Source organism: Crotalus tigris, unplaced genomic scaffold, assembly GCF_016545835.1.
Source record: "Crotalus tigris isolate CLP2741 ecotype Arizona unplaced genomic scaffold, ASM1654583v1 scf7180000019363.1367679, whole genome shotgun sequence".
Lineage (NCBI taxonomy): Eukaryota > Metazoa > Chordata > Lepidosauria > Squamata > Viperidae > Crotalus > Crotalus tigris.
Genome location: NW_024097499.1, coordinates 1,015,454 through 1,033,289, shown reverse-complemented (window position 1 = coordinate 1,033,289; position 17,836 = coordinate 1,015,454). Strand labels below are relative to the sequence as shown.

The 17,836-nt window shown below is 33.7% G+C and overlaps 1 protein-coding gene across 4 annotated transcripts in view; it reads left to right on the top strand.

Moving 5' to 3' along the window:
* LOC120316324 (neurabin-1-like) overlaps positions 1-16,901 on the top strand; it is a 52,951-nt gene extending 36,050 nt beyond the window's left edge. For 2 of the 4 annotated variants that reach the window (XM_039361769.1, XM_039361770.1), the window contains exons 14-19: positions 1,583-1,664; positions 3,700-3,771; positions 5,109-5,304; positions 10,968-11,084; positions 13,808-13,996; positions 15,709-15,876. In XM_039361769.1, coding sequence (XP_039217703.1) covers positions 1,583-1,664; positions 3,700-3,771; positions 5,109-5,304; positions 10,968-11,084; positions 13,808-13,996; positions 15,709-15,876 — 824 coding nt within the window. Of the gene's footprint in view, positions 1-1,582; positions 1,665-3,699; positions 3,772-5,108; positions 5,305-10,967; positions 11,085-13,807; positions 13,997-15,708 lie in introns of all 4 variants that reach the window. The other 2 variants (XM_039361771.1, XM_039361773.1) reach the window with 2 other exon arrangements.
* The last annotated feature ends 935 nt before the right edge of the window (positions 16,902-17,836 follow it).

The window sequence follows — 17,836 nt, the reverse complement described above, 5'->3', positions numbered from 1 at the left end:
GTTTTAGAGAGCGTGGGAGTTGACCAGAAGAATTAGACAGCACTGGAAGGAAAAATTAAAATTGATTTGCAACAATGTTTTTACCAACTTTACCAACTTGTTTTCGACATTGTCGGTTTTTGTAACTACTTATAAATGCAATTTTAGGCCTTCTTTTTTCCTTTCATTTATATGTTGCTATATTTATTAATCCTGTGTTATATAAATTTGTATAATTTTATTTGTTTGCATAATATTGTTACAAAAAGGTTCCACAAATGAAATATTTTCAATATTATTCAGCAACTTTCTACTTCTCAATCATAATCCCAATCTTCTAACTTTGCTGCAGTTTATTCAAGATTCTTGAAATCTTAATTTTGGCATGTCCTGAAGATTTGAGAATCTCTGCAGAAGAAAAAGAAAGGAAATGATAATATTGTTTTGTTTGTCATTCTTTAACCTTACCTATGTTTTAACTATATTAGCTCATTTATACGTGCTAGTGATGCAATGTTAGCAATTGTTATTTGGGGACCTTTATTCAATAAGAAATATTGAACGTATAATTCACCTGAGTGGCCAGGGAATAAAGGCTCCAATACAGTAAAAAGCTTCTAAGAAGTCTATTGAAAATGCAGTGAAGCAGGTCATGAGACAAGGATTCAATGGCCCCTGAGCTACATGAACAGAATATCTCTCTGTGGGACCCTTCCTGTATTGGCCTTCAAGAATTGCCGATGGAAACATTAGAGCAATGAAAAAGCTTTTCAATATTTAGTGATCATTAAGTAGTCTAAATATCATTCTGGCTTGAAGGGATTCATACAATTTCCTAAAACTGTTCTCAGCAGTAATTTACGATACTCTGTGTTTTTACTTTGAGGATCGTTTATGGAGGCTGTATTTTTTTCAGTGTGTCACACTAGATAAAAAAATTGATTGCTATTTCTCAGAGCAGTAGAGGTTCTTGTCACTGATGGCTGGTATTGGGATGCTATTGGGAGTTTGTTGGTTTGTATCCTGCCTTTATTGTTTTTTTTATTATTATTATTTGATGATGACTATATCCAACCCACACCTTCCTCCTATTTTTTCACAACAGCCCTATGAGATGGGTTGGGTTAAGAGAGATTCACTGGCTCAAAATCATCCAGTTTTTTACTGGTATCGGACAGTATCAAGGTTTTCTTCCTCAGCTTTTGAATGGGCATAATTTCCTTTCTTATTATCTGCTTCTTTCAAACTTGAATAGATAGGCAGAATGTACCTATAAATACTAGGCCTTGTCTTGAGAACTTGCTACCTTTGTTTGTTTCACCATTGGTAATTGCAAAGATATTTTAAAAACGTGTTATTTTAAAAAACGTCTAATTTTTTTTTATCTTGGGGGGAAAGCTTATTTTAATTTTCCTATTTCTGTGAAATATTTACTGCACTTTATTCAGTGTTCTTAAGATCTAGGAGTTTAACATTATCACCTTAAGAAAGTGTTCTTCAATAACTTCTTGTTTATCCTTATGTAGAATTGCTCTATTTTCTCTCATCATTTGATTAAATTATCATGGTACATAATTTATGTCAGTAAATATATTTATTACAGATGACAAAAGAGCTGAAGAAAAGGCTGAATCAGGGGACGGTTCTTCTGTGGGAAAATCCAAAAGACGTTTTCCAGATTTTGGGTATGACTTTTTTGGTTTTAACAACAGAAACTTGCATTGGTTTATTAAACTACAGTTCTGTTACATTCAAAGTTAGATATTCATCTGAATAATTACTGCTGATAATACATGTATTAAAATAACACTTTAAGTATGTCCTGGAATTTCTTCTATTGTCATGGGGAAAAAATTTTTTTGGCCTTATTTTACTAGAGAGTAAAATCATTGTAAAAATAGTGATAAAAATCAACGCAGATCCTATGGAGATCTGAGTAACAACCGCAACAATTTGTGACCAAAATTTTGCATCCATTTATGCTTGTTAAGTAAGGACTACTTGTATACATTTAAATAATGAAACCAAATTATTTCGTTCAGACTACTTTTTAACATCATAACGAGGCTATCATTTGGATCTAGAGTCAGTTAAAAGTAGAACTTCTCCACTTCTCCAGAGAGCTAGATCGTTGCATATAGTGTGTTTGAAGTAGCCTAAAATCTAGAAAAATAGCTATCAGGTGTTTTTTTTATTATATAGCAAATTGCTGTTAAAGGTAAAAGACAATTTAGCATAATTGTAATGATGATGATGATGGTGGTGGTGGTGGTGGAAGGGATCTTGGAAGTCATCCTGCTCAGGTAGGAAACCCTATACCATTTCAGACAAATGGCTGTCCAGTCTCTTAAAAACTTCCAGTGTTGGAGCATTCACCGCTTCTGGAGGCAGGTTGTTCCATTGGTTAATTGTTCTAACTGTCAGGAAATTTCTCCTTAGTTCTAGGTTGCTTCTCCCTTTGGTTAGTTTCCATCCGTTGCGTCTTGTCCTGCCTTCAGGTGCTTTGGAGAATAGCTTGACTCCCTCTTCTTTGTGGCAGCCCCTGAGATATTGGAGCACTGCTATCATGTCACCCCTCATCCTTCTCTTCATTAGACTAGATATACCCAATTCCAGTAACCATTCTTTATATGTTTTAGCCTCCAATCCCCTAATCATCTTTGTTGCTTTTCTCTGTACTCTTTCTAAAGTCTCAACATCTTTTTTACATCGCGTTGACCAAAATTGGATGCAGTATTCCAAGTGTGGCCTTACCAAAGCTTTATAAAGTGGTATTAACACTTCATGTGATCTTGATTCTATCTCTCTGTTAATGCAGCCTAGCACTGTGTTGGCTTTTTTGGCAGCTGCAGCACACTGCTGGCTCATATTGAAGTAATTGTTTCACCATTAAATTTCATTTTGTTAGATAGCGCCCAATGTTCAAGTCTGTCAAGATCCTTCTGTATCTTAAGCCTGTCTTCTGGAGTGTTGGCTATTCCTGCCAGCTTGGTGTCATTTACAAATTTGATGAGTTCCCCGCCTATCCCCTCATCCAAATCATTGATGAAGATGTTGAAGAGCACTGGGCCCAGAACAGAGCCCTGGGGCACCCCACTACACACTTCCCTCCATATAGATGCAGTTCCATTGAGGACCACACGCTGAGTACGGCTGGTCAGCCAGCTACGAATCCATCTGGTGGTGATGCTGTCTAACCCACATTTTTCTATTGTGTTATACATAATGCTGAAAAGTACTCAGAACCACTGCTGGTGTACAAGTCATAGGAATTCTGGGTGATAATAGATAGCATTGTACTCCAACAAGAGTAAATCAAATCATTTGTGGCCTAAAATTTTGGAATGCCCTAGGGTTGGGTGAGGCCTCATATCTATGGGAAGCTAGGGAAACATTTCTCTTTAACATTATATTATTAATTTATATTATACTGTATCATTTTTTCATTCTTCAGTAAATAATTTTTCATAAAGAGTATTCAGTGTAGCATATACTCTATTGTGAACGTTTTGAACTGTAAAATACATTGTGATTTATGTGTTTATCAGAGTAGAGTGATAAACTGCTATACTTTGGCTTTTAATGCGAATGCTTTAGAACAACTCAATCCTGTACATGTCTATTCAAATTTGTGGTTTAATTAATAAGTCTTACTTCTAGGTAAGGATTGCAATTTAAGATTTATGAAGTGTTTAAGTTACTGGTTCAATATAATTTCAGGGGCCTAAGAAAATCAGGTGGTAAAGGCAAAAAGCAAGAAAAAGAAAATGCAAGAGGTTCTCTGGACAGCAGGTATACATAGATTCATTCTTATTGATACATTCCAAGTTGAAGTATTTCTTTGGAACTAGAATGTTTTTTTCTGAAAGAATTCAGTTCAGTATTGCATGCTTTACTGAGAATTTCAGTCTTCAGGTGCAAGTGTTCTATCAATCTACATAATATAGGGTTTTTTCCATGTTAGTTTTTTAACAATTTTATAAATTTATAAATTTTCTTTTTCCAGAAAATCTAGAATCCAAACACTTACTGTACCAAATTTTCAATGAATTTCTTTTCTTGTACTTCATTGGAAGTGATTTTAATAGAAAAGAGGACAAACGTCCTATACTTTTAATTTTTTGTTTTTAAATTCTGTATTTAAAAGTCCAAGTTGCACTGCAGTTTCCTTTATATATTTTTAAGTTATTAATCCTAGGATTACAGTATAATAACTTCTGGTGAAACTTTTTATATTGTATTGCTAAAACACTAAATATTCCTTTTTTTATTACACACTGTCCGGCATAACTGTGAGCCATGTAAGAAAGTACAATTGGATGAAGTATTTTATGTAGTATTTTAAGAACCATTTTTGAAGAATTAGTCCCTGTATCTTGGTACGCACTGTGTTCAAAGTCTAACAGCAAGCTATATCATTTGGCCGTAGTATCCTCTGATACTATTATATAGCAATTTACTCAAAAATGGGTTAAGGTTTGAAGAGCTTGGGTTCATCTTCAGAATATTGTACAAATGATTCATTTGTGCTTATTGTGTCCAATTTATATCTTTAAAAATTTCTATTTCTGCTTTTAATTTGGAAATAACTTTATAAACATGTTTTAGATTTCAGAGACCTTTTTCAGATAGCTATGAAGCAGTTTAACTCTGTCCTTTTTATAAAATAAAATAAGCTAATAGTGAAATGAAAAAGGGAATTTCATGGATTCAGTTGTGAGCTAATTTTTTCCATACAGAAAACAACACCTGAAAGCCTGTTTCTATACCCAATCTTACATAAACTTTCCTAAAAAAAAGAAAAGTGTAACATAATCAGAGATTTTTTTTACTTATATATATTTTCTGTGTACCTACTCCAAAGTTATTGATAAAAGGTTTTCAGCAGTGGCAGTTCTTTTCTGTTTGCTAGAATAAGACAAAAATCCCTTAGTAACAGAACTATTTTTAAAATGCTTTAAAAATAGTAAGCCAAGCTTATTCACAGTTTATTAAATTTATTTAAGTTTTGTGCTATAAATGATTATACTGAATGTTAAAATAGGAACTGTGACAAACACATTAAATAGCTTGATTTGCATGTAGAGTAAATGTTGATATATGGTTTTATGGACATGATATTATTTCAGAGGTTCCCGAGAATTATTGGAAGACCCTGACAACAATTTATCTGCCTCAGATTCCGATTCACCTATTCCTACTTGTATGCCTTTCTCTTGGTTTGGAGACAGCCATAAGGAACATAGCTCTAGTAGCACCCTGAGTTTTTCTCAGAGTGGGCAGGATATTGCCATTGAACAAAATCAAGAGAAGACCAGAAGCAAGGTAAATGTAGTCTGTTTGAATATATTATGCAATTTAGATACACTGACTTCCTCAATAATTAATATTGTTGGGATTTTCTAGAGCTATCTTATGTCTTCTTTGAACCCAAAGGACTACCTTATATCTTGTATACAACCTGGAAATGCAGTTTACATGTTAGTTATCACTACATATTACCGACATTTCTGGGGATGTTTATCTTAAAACTACAGAGATCTCTCTTAATGTGTGAAATTTCAGTATGGCATGAAATGCTAGGTAAAATTTAGTTTCTATACTATGATCCAGAAAGGACTACTGAAATATGTAGGGTTGGATTCAGGCTTCTCCTGACAAGGCAGTATTTCATTTCGAGTAATTCAAGTCATGGGAAAGATGACTTTTTCTTTTTCTTCAGTCAAATCTTCTATTTAAGGAATAATTCAGTCCTTAGGGCATTGGACTTAGCAGTGTAAAAGACTCTGCTAAGAGAAAAACAATTGTTGAGCTCGGTTCCAGCAGGAGAAATGTTTTGTTAGATCAGAATCTTTCTGGGTTCAATGGTCCTTTCATATTGTTTATGAAAGGTAGTTCATTACAAACTATAAGATAATTATTTCTTTCTCCTAGCTTCTTTAAAATTTTATTTTAAAAAAAAATAACATATTGCTTCTGACAGCTTTTCCAAACATTTATAAAGATATGTATAATTGTACAACAGTTAAAGCAACTAACCACAAGTATAGAAAAAAATTACTAATGCTAACTTTCCTTAAGTTAATATGTCTCTGCTTGGCAAATCTTGATTAGTAATGACGGATCCAAGATCTTGCAAGATGGCTGTCAAGATGTTAAAAAAAGAATGTGAAATGTGGGAAGGCATAAATCCATGCCTTTTTTATTTTTGTTGTTAAATCAAACATTACTATTAGACTCCCTGCTTCATATTTAACAGAACTGCTAAAGTACTGAGTCAGAAAGTTGATATATGTGGCCTGTGCAGTAATTTAATTAATATTAATTAATCATAGTAAGCAAACTACTTTTTGATACCAGTGATCCATCATATCATTTTGAAGAAATTTCTATCAACTCTGCAACTTTCTTGGTTAAGATGCAAACAACATATTAAAAATAGTAAAATTGTTCAATATATTTAGTGAAACTTCAGGCAATTTTTTCCTCTAAACTTCTTAAGCAGTAACACATGGAAGACAATGGGATTCCTCTACTGTAATAAAAAAAATATTATAAAATTAAGTAAAAATATTAAGTAAATTTGCTGAAATGTTTATCATTGAGAGGGACTCTTGCATATTTTTATTATCAAGAGTTGATATTTAGATAAATAATAAATAGCTAAATCTGTTAAAAGCTACTTTTTCTGTGTTTACAGAAAGTAATTATTCCAAAGCTGAATCTAATAATATCACCATCTATCTAGTGCTTTGTTTTATATCCCATACAATGTTTATAAGCTTGCCTTCTACATCCTTTGTGATAATGTTAATTTCAAATTTAGTGGGTAAATCTTTCTGTAGCTTGGTTTTCTTTTATAGATTCGTTTGCTATTTCAGTTTTGTGATCATCTTGGGTATGCATTCCAAACCATGCTTTTTTCATTTTGTCTGTCATTTCTTTGGCAGATCATTTCTTATATCTTGGAAGCTTGCAAAGTATTTGCCAACATAATTTTAACCAATTTATGCCTGCTTGCAAATGGCTGAATGGTTTCCTTTCACTAGGGAAAACTTATTTTTTATGGCTTGTCAGCTGACAAAATAAAGCGTATCAATCAGGAAAGTAGCTCTCTGGTTAGATTCACAATCATCCTAAGGTTTAACTAAACCATAATATAGTTTTGTTTGACTTAGGATATTATGTGAATTTAGCCAGTGCAGTTTCTAATTCATTAGTGAAGCAATAATGGGTTGGATCCAGACTGACCATTCTGTGGATCCATTAGCACAATGCACACATTCATGTATGTTTGTCTAAGAGTCTTGTGGGATGCAAAACAAACTCTTGGTTGTTTGATCCCCTTACCCAGCTATTATATCCCCACTGTAGAGTCTGACTGGCATTTCCCTTTTTCCATCCAAATTAATTAATATTTGTACTACATTAAATATATTAATGCAAGAAATATGAAATACAAATTGATTGAGTCATATCAAATGGGATCATTTTAGCTGATGCAAAGTAAAAGTTGTAGAATCACCACTTTGATTCTTGTGTGAATATTGAATCCATATTGTAACTCGTCTTGCATAAGTAAGCTATTGCACAAATGCTTTTTGCAAATTATTAAACAAGTATGTCTATTAAACAAGTAGTTTCACATACTATTATGATGACATCATGCTAGTTGCTGTTAAACCTAGTTATACTTTCTTTATGTTGTGAAGTCCATTGGGTAAAATTCCTGGTTTAACATTTTTCTCATACTGTTTCTTGATGTAAAAAGCTGGACCTCTTTAAGGAAAATATAAGGAGCTTTAAAGAGTGTGTTCCTAATCAATTTTTCCCATTGCTCTTCAAATCCCTATTGGTTGAGATCTTAATAAAAGTATTAATAAAGTAGTCTAATTTCGGTTAAGCTACCTGTTCATTTAGTGATTCTGATCATTAATCCTTAGCAGTATTTGTTTGTAATGCAGCCCAAAATAACAAATTCTAAATGAGTTGTACTAGCACATAATGTTGAGTGATTTGAAAGTTTTAAAGATGTTCAGTGTCTATGGGCTATGAAATATTAAGTAGGTAAATGGATATAGGTAGTCCTCAACGTACTACCGCAATTGAGCCTGGAATTTTGGTCATAAGTCATTGCCGTCATAAGTGGAGTCACCATATTATCAGACTGTATTTTACAGCCATTTTTATGACAGTCATTAAACAAGTCAAAAGACCATAAGTCCAAATCAAGCTCATCCAATGGGCGTTTTTGCAAAAAAAAAAAAGGGGGGGGGTGGGATCACAAAACATGACCACATGATTGCAGGATGTTGCAACCAGGTGTAAATGTAAGTTGGCTGCCAAGTGTCCAAAATATGATTACATGAACTGCCGGGTGGTGCGACAATTGTAACTTTGAGGACAAGTTATAGATAACTTTTTTTGCAACTTCGAACAGTTGTTAAGTGAACGATTGTAAGTTGAGGATGACCTGTACATATTTTTCACCTTTGTAGCAGCAGCTTTAATATACATTTGGAATGTATTTATTTATTAAACTAATATCCACTCATCTTGCCAAAGGCAACTCTAGGCCATTTAAAATCAGTATAAATGCCAATATAAAACATTAATGCAATAAATAGAGACATTAAATTTGAATTTAACTTGACCAAGTTATTTCCCTGAAACAGTGAAAAAATAAATAATTAAATGTATTTCAAACTGGGACAAAAAGTTTATTCTGTGCAGATAGGCAGGATATAGATATAAAAATAAATATAATCTAGGCCAGTGGTTCTCAACCTTTCTAATGCCGCGACCCCATAATACAGTTCCCCATGTTGTGACCCCTAACCACTTATACATCACCGGGTGCCAGGGGCGTGGCCAAAGAAAAGGGGGAAAAAATGGCGGACAGCCTTGTTTGGCGACCCCCGTGAAATGGTCGTTCGACCCCAAATGGGGTCCCGACCCACAGGTTGAGAACCACTGATCTAGGCCCTTTCAACTTATATGCAAGTATGTACTTAGATTTTTAATTCATTTTTAACGAGCATAATTAGGATCAAAATAGTTATCCTTTCTTATTTTTGTCACTTTGTTTCTTCTTTCAAGTTACCCAGTTGTACATATCAATCCCTGACTGACCAGATGATGTCAAAATCTTTTCACAGTGTCTGGAGTGTTTGGAGAACTGTATGGGGCGGAATAAGCTTAAGCTTAACCATGGCAAAACTGAATAACTTTTTTTTTGGGGGGGGGACCACCAAATCTGGAAATGTTCTCTCTTTCATCCTCAAAGGGGTTACACTTCCTCTTTAGGACTGTTATATAACTTGCAAATATTCTTGAACTGTAGTTTCTACTCAAAGAGCAGAGGGCAGGTGTGGCCAAGATGGCCTTCATACAGATTCTTCAAGTGCTCGTGTTCATATGTGGACCAAGAACCCTTAAAACATTCATATCATGCTTTGGTTACCTCATGTTTGAACTACTGCAGTAGTGTACATGAGTAGCTCCTAAAGACCACTTACTGCAACTGATCCAAAATGCAGTGGCATGGGTAGTGATGGGCATGCCCACATAACACCTCCAATTCTTGAAGTGCCCTGGTTGTTAGTAAGCTTCCGGGTTCCTTGTTCAAGGTGCTAGTGATCACCTATAAAAGCTGGTATAGGTTTGGTTATCTACCTATCTTCTATAGCAGGGGTCCTCAACCCCTGGGCCACAGACCAGTACCGGTTTGTGGCCTGTTAGGAACCGGGCCACACTGAAGATGAACGGTGGGCAAGCAAAACTTCACATGCACCGGATCTTGATTGCACATTCCTCCTCCATCCTTTCCCAGACTGTCTTCCATGAAATCAGTCCCTGGTGCCAAAAAAGTTTGGGGACCACTATTCTATAGCTTCTGCCCATCCTATATAATTGAGCAGAGTGGGCATATCCCATCAATTAAACAGTATCACACGATGGGACATAGGAAGTAGGCCATCTCAGTCATAGCACTTGCTCTCTGAAACAGTATTCTTCCCAGATATTTATATGGTCCCCATTATTTAAACAAGACCTTAAAGTTGGGCTCTTCCCCCAACTTTGAGTTACAATGGGTGGTGGTCCTTTATATGATGTTTGATTTGTGAGATTTCATTGTTAATATTTTTCAGACATTTCCATTCTCAGATTCTGTTATTTTAAACTTATATGTCACCTAGACTTACAACAGAATCAAATAACTTACACACTTAATAATAATAATAATAATAATAATAATACAAATCACCCGTTTTAAGGAGACCTTTAATTTTCCTACAAAAACTTGAACTATGCATTTTTGTTTCTTTTTTTCCTTTTGGATAACTATTCTGGCTAAATAAACTAATACTCAGATTTGTAATCCAAACTGTTTTGAAATGTATCTCTACAGTCATATGGTTGTGATGGGCAAAATCCTAAAATACATTTCCCATAAGACTTGAGCAAAGTGCTTAGGTGTTAATATTTTCAGGAGAAAGGATTTTTGTCTCCTCTGCCCATTTGTGCACTTCTTTTTAGTAAAATACATTTCTGAGGATCATAAGGAAACTCCAAAATAAAAAGGCTGCAACAGGAAGGGTCAATCAACAAAATTGCTTTTCCTTCGCATAGTTGGAAATAGCCAGTAGCTAATGCTGCTGGTGGAAATCTCCGTTTTCCGTTAAGATTTAAAACTTCATATCTGAGATGGCCACTGGTTTCAAGAAATAATTTTGTCACTAACCCTGTATTCCTAAAAGACTTCCTTCCCTCCCACTGATAAAACCTCAATATTTATATATTTTATATGTTGGGAAGTAATACATAAATGATTGTATAAATGATGTATATCATTGTAGATATATATAGCTTAATGCTATTGTTAAGTAGGTGCTTTTTGATTTTTACTTTTTTAAAAAAGTACTTTGTCTCCTTGTGATTTATTCCAAGGGATAAGTTAACAAAACATTATTTTCACTTGTTTGCAGAGTAGAATTTTCATAGATGATTCATATCATAGCAAGCCAAGTTGTGATCTGTCAGGGTTAGTGGCAGAGCCTAATCTTTCAGGGCGTTCACACACTTTAACCTTCTCTTCAGATGAGGTGAGTTTCAGTGTGTCTGTGTGTGTTGTTGATGTCACAATTCAGACCACCTTGTCATTTCAGTTTGCCTAACATAACAATAAAATAGACATTAGTAAACCTAGCCAGTTTTTGGTCTGTTAAGTTCAATACATTATTTTTTTTCTTTGTCAATATTACCATTTTCTGTGGAGATTTGTAAATAAAATAATAAAGGTATAATACATTTATTACATGTTTTTCTAAATATAATAAATGATACATTTCATTAAATATTCAAATGAAGTGATAATTTTATCAATTATTTCTTATAATTTATTTTTAAATAAATAGTAGTAAATGTTAACAGTCCATATAAAAATAAAACCATCATTTAGAAAATATATCTTTGAAAAGATAAAGACATTTATCTTTTCAAGCATGAGTCCAATACACAACATTTTTTAATTGCAACCCAAATCTATGACTTATTGATTCTGAGTAGCTCTAATGAATCCAATATACTTCATAAGGAAGCTGCTGGTAGGATTAATATGAATGGCATCTAATGGCATTTCTAACAGAATACAGAGTTTTCGATTGCTATTTTCCATGCTAAGATGCTTCTTCAGTCTTTGGACCATGAGGTATAATTCTAGCCATTGAAATTATTTTAGAATCTTTATGGAGACTTTTTTTTTAAAGTGGGAAAATTGCATCTTTCAGAATTATGCAGGATTGAGTGAGGGCTTTTATTTTGTTTTTGTTTATAATGAAAGATAAGCTCAGCATTTGCTGATAAGTGTTAACAGTCTGCATGTAGTTTACTCTAACAATATGTTTTTGCTAGTAATTTCTTTTTTTATGCTCTTGGGGCTTCTTTGTAAAAAATTTATTTTGGAGTTTAATTTTTTTTTCTGTATCTGTGTCTTCCAGTTGTCTTGAGAATGTGGTAATTTTTAAGCAGTTTAATTATTTTGGGCTGTTTATTTTCTTTGTTGGAAACAGGAGTTGATTTTGGTTGGATGAGAATGATGGCTGCATACATGTTTCGTTTAAAATTATGGCTTTCCTATTTAAAAAAAATAAACTGAATTCTTTGGTTTGCTTGATACAGTAAAGTAGGGAAAGAAAATCTGTAGCTTGTGCACTGCTTATCGTCTCCAAGCTTCTCCAATTTTGCAATATGTTTTGAAATTTGGTAAGGAACTCCTGAATAATGGTACTGTAGCCAAAAAATTAAAATGGGATTAGCCCAGCTATTTAACTCCCATCTTACAACATGTTAAACACAGTGAACAAAAATACTTTAAAGTTTACTGCAGGGGGCCCCAACCCCTGGGCTGTAGTCCACTACTGGGCTGTGGCCTATATGGAATTGGGCTGCGCAAGCAGCGGGCCGGCCCATGTTCATGCAGCCGTTCCACGAGTGTGCAAAGGCTGCGTGTGCAGGCTGGCTCACTGCTCACGCAGCCCAATTCCCCTCTCTCCCCACCCCCAGCCGGGCCACCAAGCCACAAAGGTTGGGGACCACTGATTTACAGTACTGTTTGACTACATGTATCTGAATGTTTCTTATTGGCCAGACATACCAGCTTGTGTGATTTGACTCAAGTTGTGCTTTAACTAAATCTAATTCATATTATGGCTTTATGCAATGTACAAGCTAGTTTGTCAGTCTGAGCAGGGCCACCAAGATTAATACAGTAATTGAGTTTAAACTTGAGGCATTTTAGACTTCCTCTTTTGTTGTGAATTTGAAATGAATGGCATATCTTGGTCCAGAAAGAACATGCAAACTAAAATAGTAGATTGCCAGTTTTTAGCAAACAGGATGAAATTCCAGGATCAAATGTGTTGATCAAAGTATCAGCTACTTGCTAGAAATGTAATGTGCTATAGGAGAAATATGTAAAGTAATATGGGTTTACTGTTGCTAGAAGTGGTACTGATGACAAACAATGTGGTCTTTATCCCTTAACAATATCTTCATGAGATACTGCAAACTAGGGCGAACAAATCAATTCTCCAATAAAAGAATACTTTGCAGTTAATTATATATTAAAACCAACATAGAATTATGTATATATAACTAAGCATTACAATTGCTTCCATTGGCCCAATCACTGAATTAACAGAAATTGCATGTTAGTCAAGCAATATAAAAATGGTTTCAGATTTCATTAAGTTTTTTTCTTTTATTTTTTCTAATTGGTCCATCTTTAAGTTCCAGGAAGCTTTTCAATAAACAATCATAGATGTCTCAATCATTATTCTGTACTTAGAAGGCCAGAACCTAAAGAGTTTTTATCATTAATTTCAAATTATTTTTCTGTGTTCGACCAGTTTAATTATATAATTAGTGAAGTTAATAACAGATGTAATTTATCAAATTGTTCTTGGAAGTACAACAGCCTCTTGCCAGGGTTTTGGCAAGTTTTGTTCATTGTCTTAATGATGCTCACTTTGTGCTGTTACGCACATAAAAAGAGCATGGAATGTTATTTAACTTCAAAAAAAGTAACTGACTCATCTATTCAAAAGATGTTAATATTTTACATGGAGAACAATGTAAGGAATGGTCTCAGAGATCTAATGATTAAATCTGTTTTGACACAGGTGTGTTTTAAAATATTCAAGTTAAGTCCATTGTGAAAGCCTTCTAAGATTTTAAAACACTGGAAATTGTTTTCTAGTTTTAAAGTCAATAAAATTAAATTATTGTTTATTGGGGAAAACTGATTAATTTGATTTTACTTAATCAGACCATAGATGATGAACCTTCAGCTACTGGAAAACAAAACCAGTGGCACAACAGGCCCATTTCTGAATGGACCACACAACAGGTCTGCCATTGGCTAATGGGAATGAACATGGAGCAGTACATCTCAGAATTCACAAGCAAAAATATTGATGGGCAACAGTTAATGCTGCTCGACAGTGAAAAGTTGAAGGTGAGCCCTTGTTTCTGTATAAATCTATATTATACTTAAGGTGTTAGTATAAATTATAATTTTTACTGTATTTAGTAAATCCTGGGTAGAACAGTACCTTGTATTAAATGGATTTTTTATTGCAGAATTATGCAGTAATATTCCTTCCTTCCCTATGTAGGGCTTGTAACATTAATTTGAGGTTGCTTCTAGATTCTACATACTCTCTCCATGTGAGAACAGAATAATACATTGAATATTGCATTTCCCTAAATTATTGCATACTCCATAGGAAGGCAAACCCATATGCTTGCTCATCAATGAAGACATCCCATTTGACACAGTTGGTTTTCTCAGGAAACAGCTTGTTCAGGATTATGTTGTAAAACCATTTTAGGATTTACCTCCTAACCTATAGGAAACAATCCAAGGCAAAACTATCAGAAGCAAGTCTCATCGTATTCAATGAGGATTATTCACTATTAAGCAGTATAGGATTATAATCTGTCCAAATTCATTTTAAATTTTTATTTGGGTTGAGAAAGGGAATTGTAAGTGCATGATGTAATGTTTAAAAAAGCCAAAATGGGTTTATAGTCTTATCAAAGGTTGCCATCTGTTGATTAAAATTTATATTACATCGATTTATAACATTACTATGATTTCATCTATCCTTTTTAAGAAATACAGCCTGGTCTATATGGGTGAGGTGTTTTCTTTTAATTTTGTCAATTGTCCTGTGAAGTTAAGTTATTCCAGAAATTGCTGTTAAGAGTGATCTTGATGACTGAGGAGGTATTAGAATCCTATTTGTTTTCTATTGGCTACTTCACTTGGTACATCTGTTTACTTACATAGTCTCTGAATGATATTCCATTTTTTCCCCTTCAAAATCCTCTGCCACAATACATTTTTTGAAAGCTCCCTCAGAATTCACAGCAGTCTGTACATGGTAATAAAAAGCAGCTGCTATTTACAAATGTGTGAACACATGTTTAGAACTGGTTGTTTGGTTTTTTAGATTCTATAGGACAACCTAATGGTTTTTAGAAGAAAGATTCTGAAAAGATTTTCTGTAGTCCAATGCATTTTATTTACACTGAAACACGTTGAGCTGAATCCAGCCTAAGAATGTCAAAGATTCAAAGATCATCGTGACAATGTTAATAGGTTTGCTCTATTTGTTTGTTTATGGGATTGGACTAAAACGGAGTTAGTGATATATACAATAAGAAGCCATAACCAAAATAATAATAATATAAAATAATAGCAATAACAACAATTCCATTTTTATCAAAACTGGGTAAAAGCCATGACTTCCACCTTCCACAAAGAGCTGAGTCAAGTACACCTAGATTGTGAGTTTTCCCTCCCTGGGGCCTCATCAAGTCATGAGTTTCTGAATCCATAGTTCCTCCACCCTGTTTGGGTTAGGTCTGATCATGTTATTCCTCATCCAAGACCTGATAGTTTCCAAACACCAGTCAGATGTTTAACACAGTGATGATAAAGAACTGGATATCGCCCACGTATTGATAATTTCTTTTTGATAATGTTGCCAGTTACCTCTGTAGAGGAAGCCATAGAAGTTGGAGTTTATTTCTGCTATAGGTGATACAAGGAAAATATTTTAAAAATTGAAATGTTAATTTTTTGTTTATGAAAATTAGTACCACAATAAAAGACTCTTTTTACTGTATTCTGCTCTGCTCAACGTAACTTTTCTTTTAAAGGCTTTAGGAGTATCCAGTCAAAATGACCGATCAACAATAAAGAAAAAAATTAAAGATATTAAAAAAACACAAGAAAAACTGGAGAAACAGAAAGAAAAGTTTCAGAAGAAAGAGAAGGAGGTGCGGAAAACTGGCAAATTGGTGGCTGCCGTGGAATCAAGCTGCTAACATGATTTGATGCCATACTATCTTCTAGAATAGGTGGAACTAAAGTAGAGCTATACCAATATAATGCTTCAGTCTTTATTGAATAAGAATCCAACTTGAGAAAATGTAACAACTGTATATTTCTGTACAATTATAGAGGGAAGAAAATGGTAGTTTTACAATAACAAACTTAGTTTACCTCTGATTTCTATAGTCCTTCCCCATTTATACAGTTGCATTAAAATATTTTCAATTTTTATATTTAGATTAACTTGTACTAATGGATATTAAATTAACTATTTTTCAAGAAATATGTATATATGTGTCTGGCTAATTCCCTGAAGTGTCTTTGGAAGTGGCATATACAATTTATTAAAACACAAGGTGTGATACAAATTACAGTATAACAGGTATCGGGTGAACAGATGCTATTAGGACATTATATTCTGTTGGAGATAGTTTGTTGCCCATAGTATTGTATAGAGAGAAATTAAGTTTTAAAAAGTAATAGAAAATTAATTTAATCTAATGTAATGAAGTGTTTACAATCTGTATTTTTCAGAGTTCATTTTAATTTCAAAGCATTGTAATAATATAATTCGTTAATATTTTCTAAAATACTTTTTCTATGTTTTGAATATGTTAAGCATGACTTCAAAAGTTATCTTTTATATACTTTTGTATACAATGTTTTTATAGTTCATGTGATAAATGTCAGAATGTGTAACCCTTTCCTACTTAAATGTTTGGGGACCAAATTATATTTTTGATGATTTTTACATGCTGTGTGATCTTCTAGATTTACAATTTCCAGATAGAATTACTCTCTCTCTCCATTTAAATTAAACATGAGGTATCTGCATTATATATATTTACACTGTAGACTTCAAACATGTCTTTGTTTTCATGAATAATTATTTGTTCTCCAGAATGGTGTAAATCACAATTGGATTTGCCATTGAGCAGCAGCACAATCTTTTGTAAAATACACTATCTTAGAATGACACTTTTGAAAAACGGAATAAATTTTGTTCAAAAAAGAGAAATCTGAATTTTGGAATGTTATTACCTCTTGTGAAAGTTGCACAATGCTGTAATCTAATAAGCAAGCTGTTGAAAAAATACTGTTTCAAACAACCCAAATCATGATTCATTTTTCACATAAGCTTTTCACATTTTTTTCACAGAAAATTATGATCTTTTTGTTAAATCTACATTTTGAGCCCAGAAAATCTATTCTTAGAGGGTGGCAAACTCACTTTGTACCAGGGCTCTCTCCACATATTATGCCTCATTTTAATAACTATTCTAGAAGAATAGTTTCTATCCTTCAACAAAACCCATTCTCTGAAGAAACAATTGAAGCTGACGATAATATAATGGCACTCCTTGCAGGAATGGAAGGCTACCCTGGAGTCATATGATTTGACAAAGAACAGTCAGAAGACTTGAAATATCTGAATAATGATCCCAACAAATTCACGTCAATGTAAGAACATCATAGCAAACCAAATAGCTCATCAGCCATTGTTAAATGGCAGGGTTAAGGGGAGACTTAAGAAATGCAGACTTCCAAGGACAATGGAAGGGGAGGCCAGTGTATTACACTCAGCCTTTCATAGAGAAGAACTAGAAACAGCAATTCAAGATACAAAGATAGGAAAAATGGGATTGGATGATACTCGTGTTGAACAAATTTTTTAAAAATATAAATTTTAATAAAACAATGGTGGTTCTCATTTTTTAATGCTTGTATAGTCTCAAAGTGTATTCTAATGACCTGGAGGAAAACCCAGGTTTTTGAATTTTTGAAATCTGGGAAAGAACCAAACAATCAAAAGAACTTTTGTCCAATTTCCCTCATCTGCCATCCCTTTAAACTCTGTGAGAGAGTTCTAATAAACAGAACAGTTCCTATTACTGAACCAACTCTTATTTCCCCAAAAGCTGGTTTATAGTCAGGGAAGTCCTGCACAGGTCA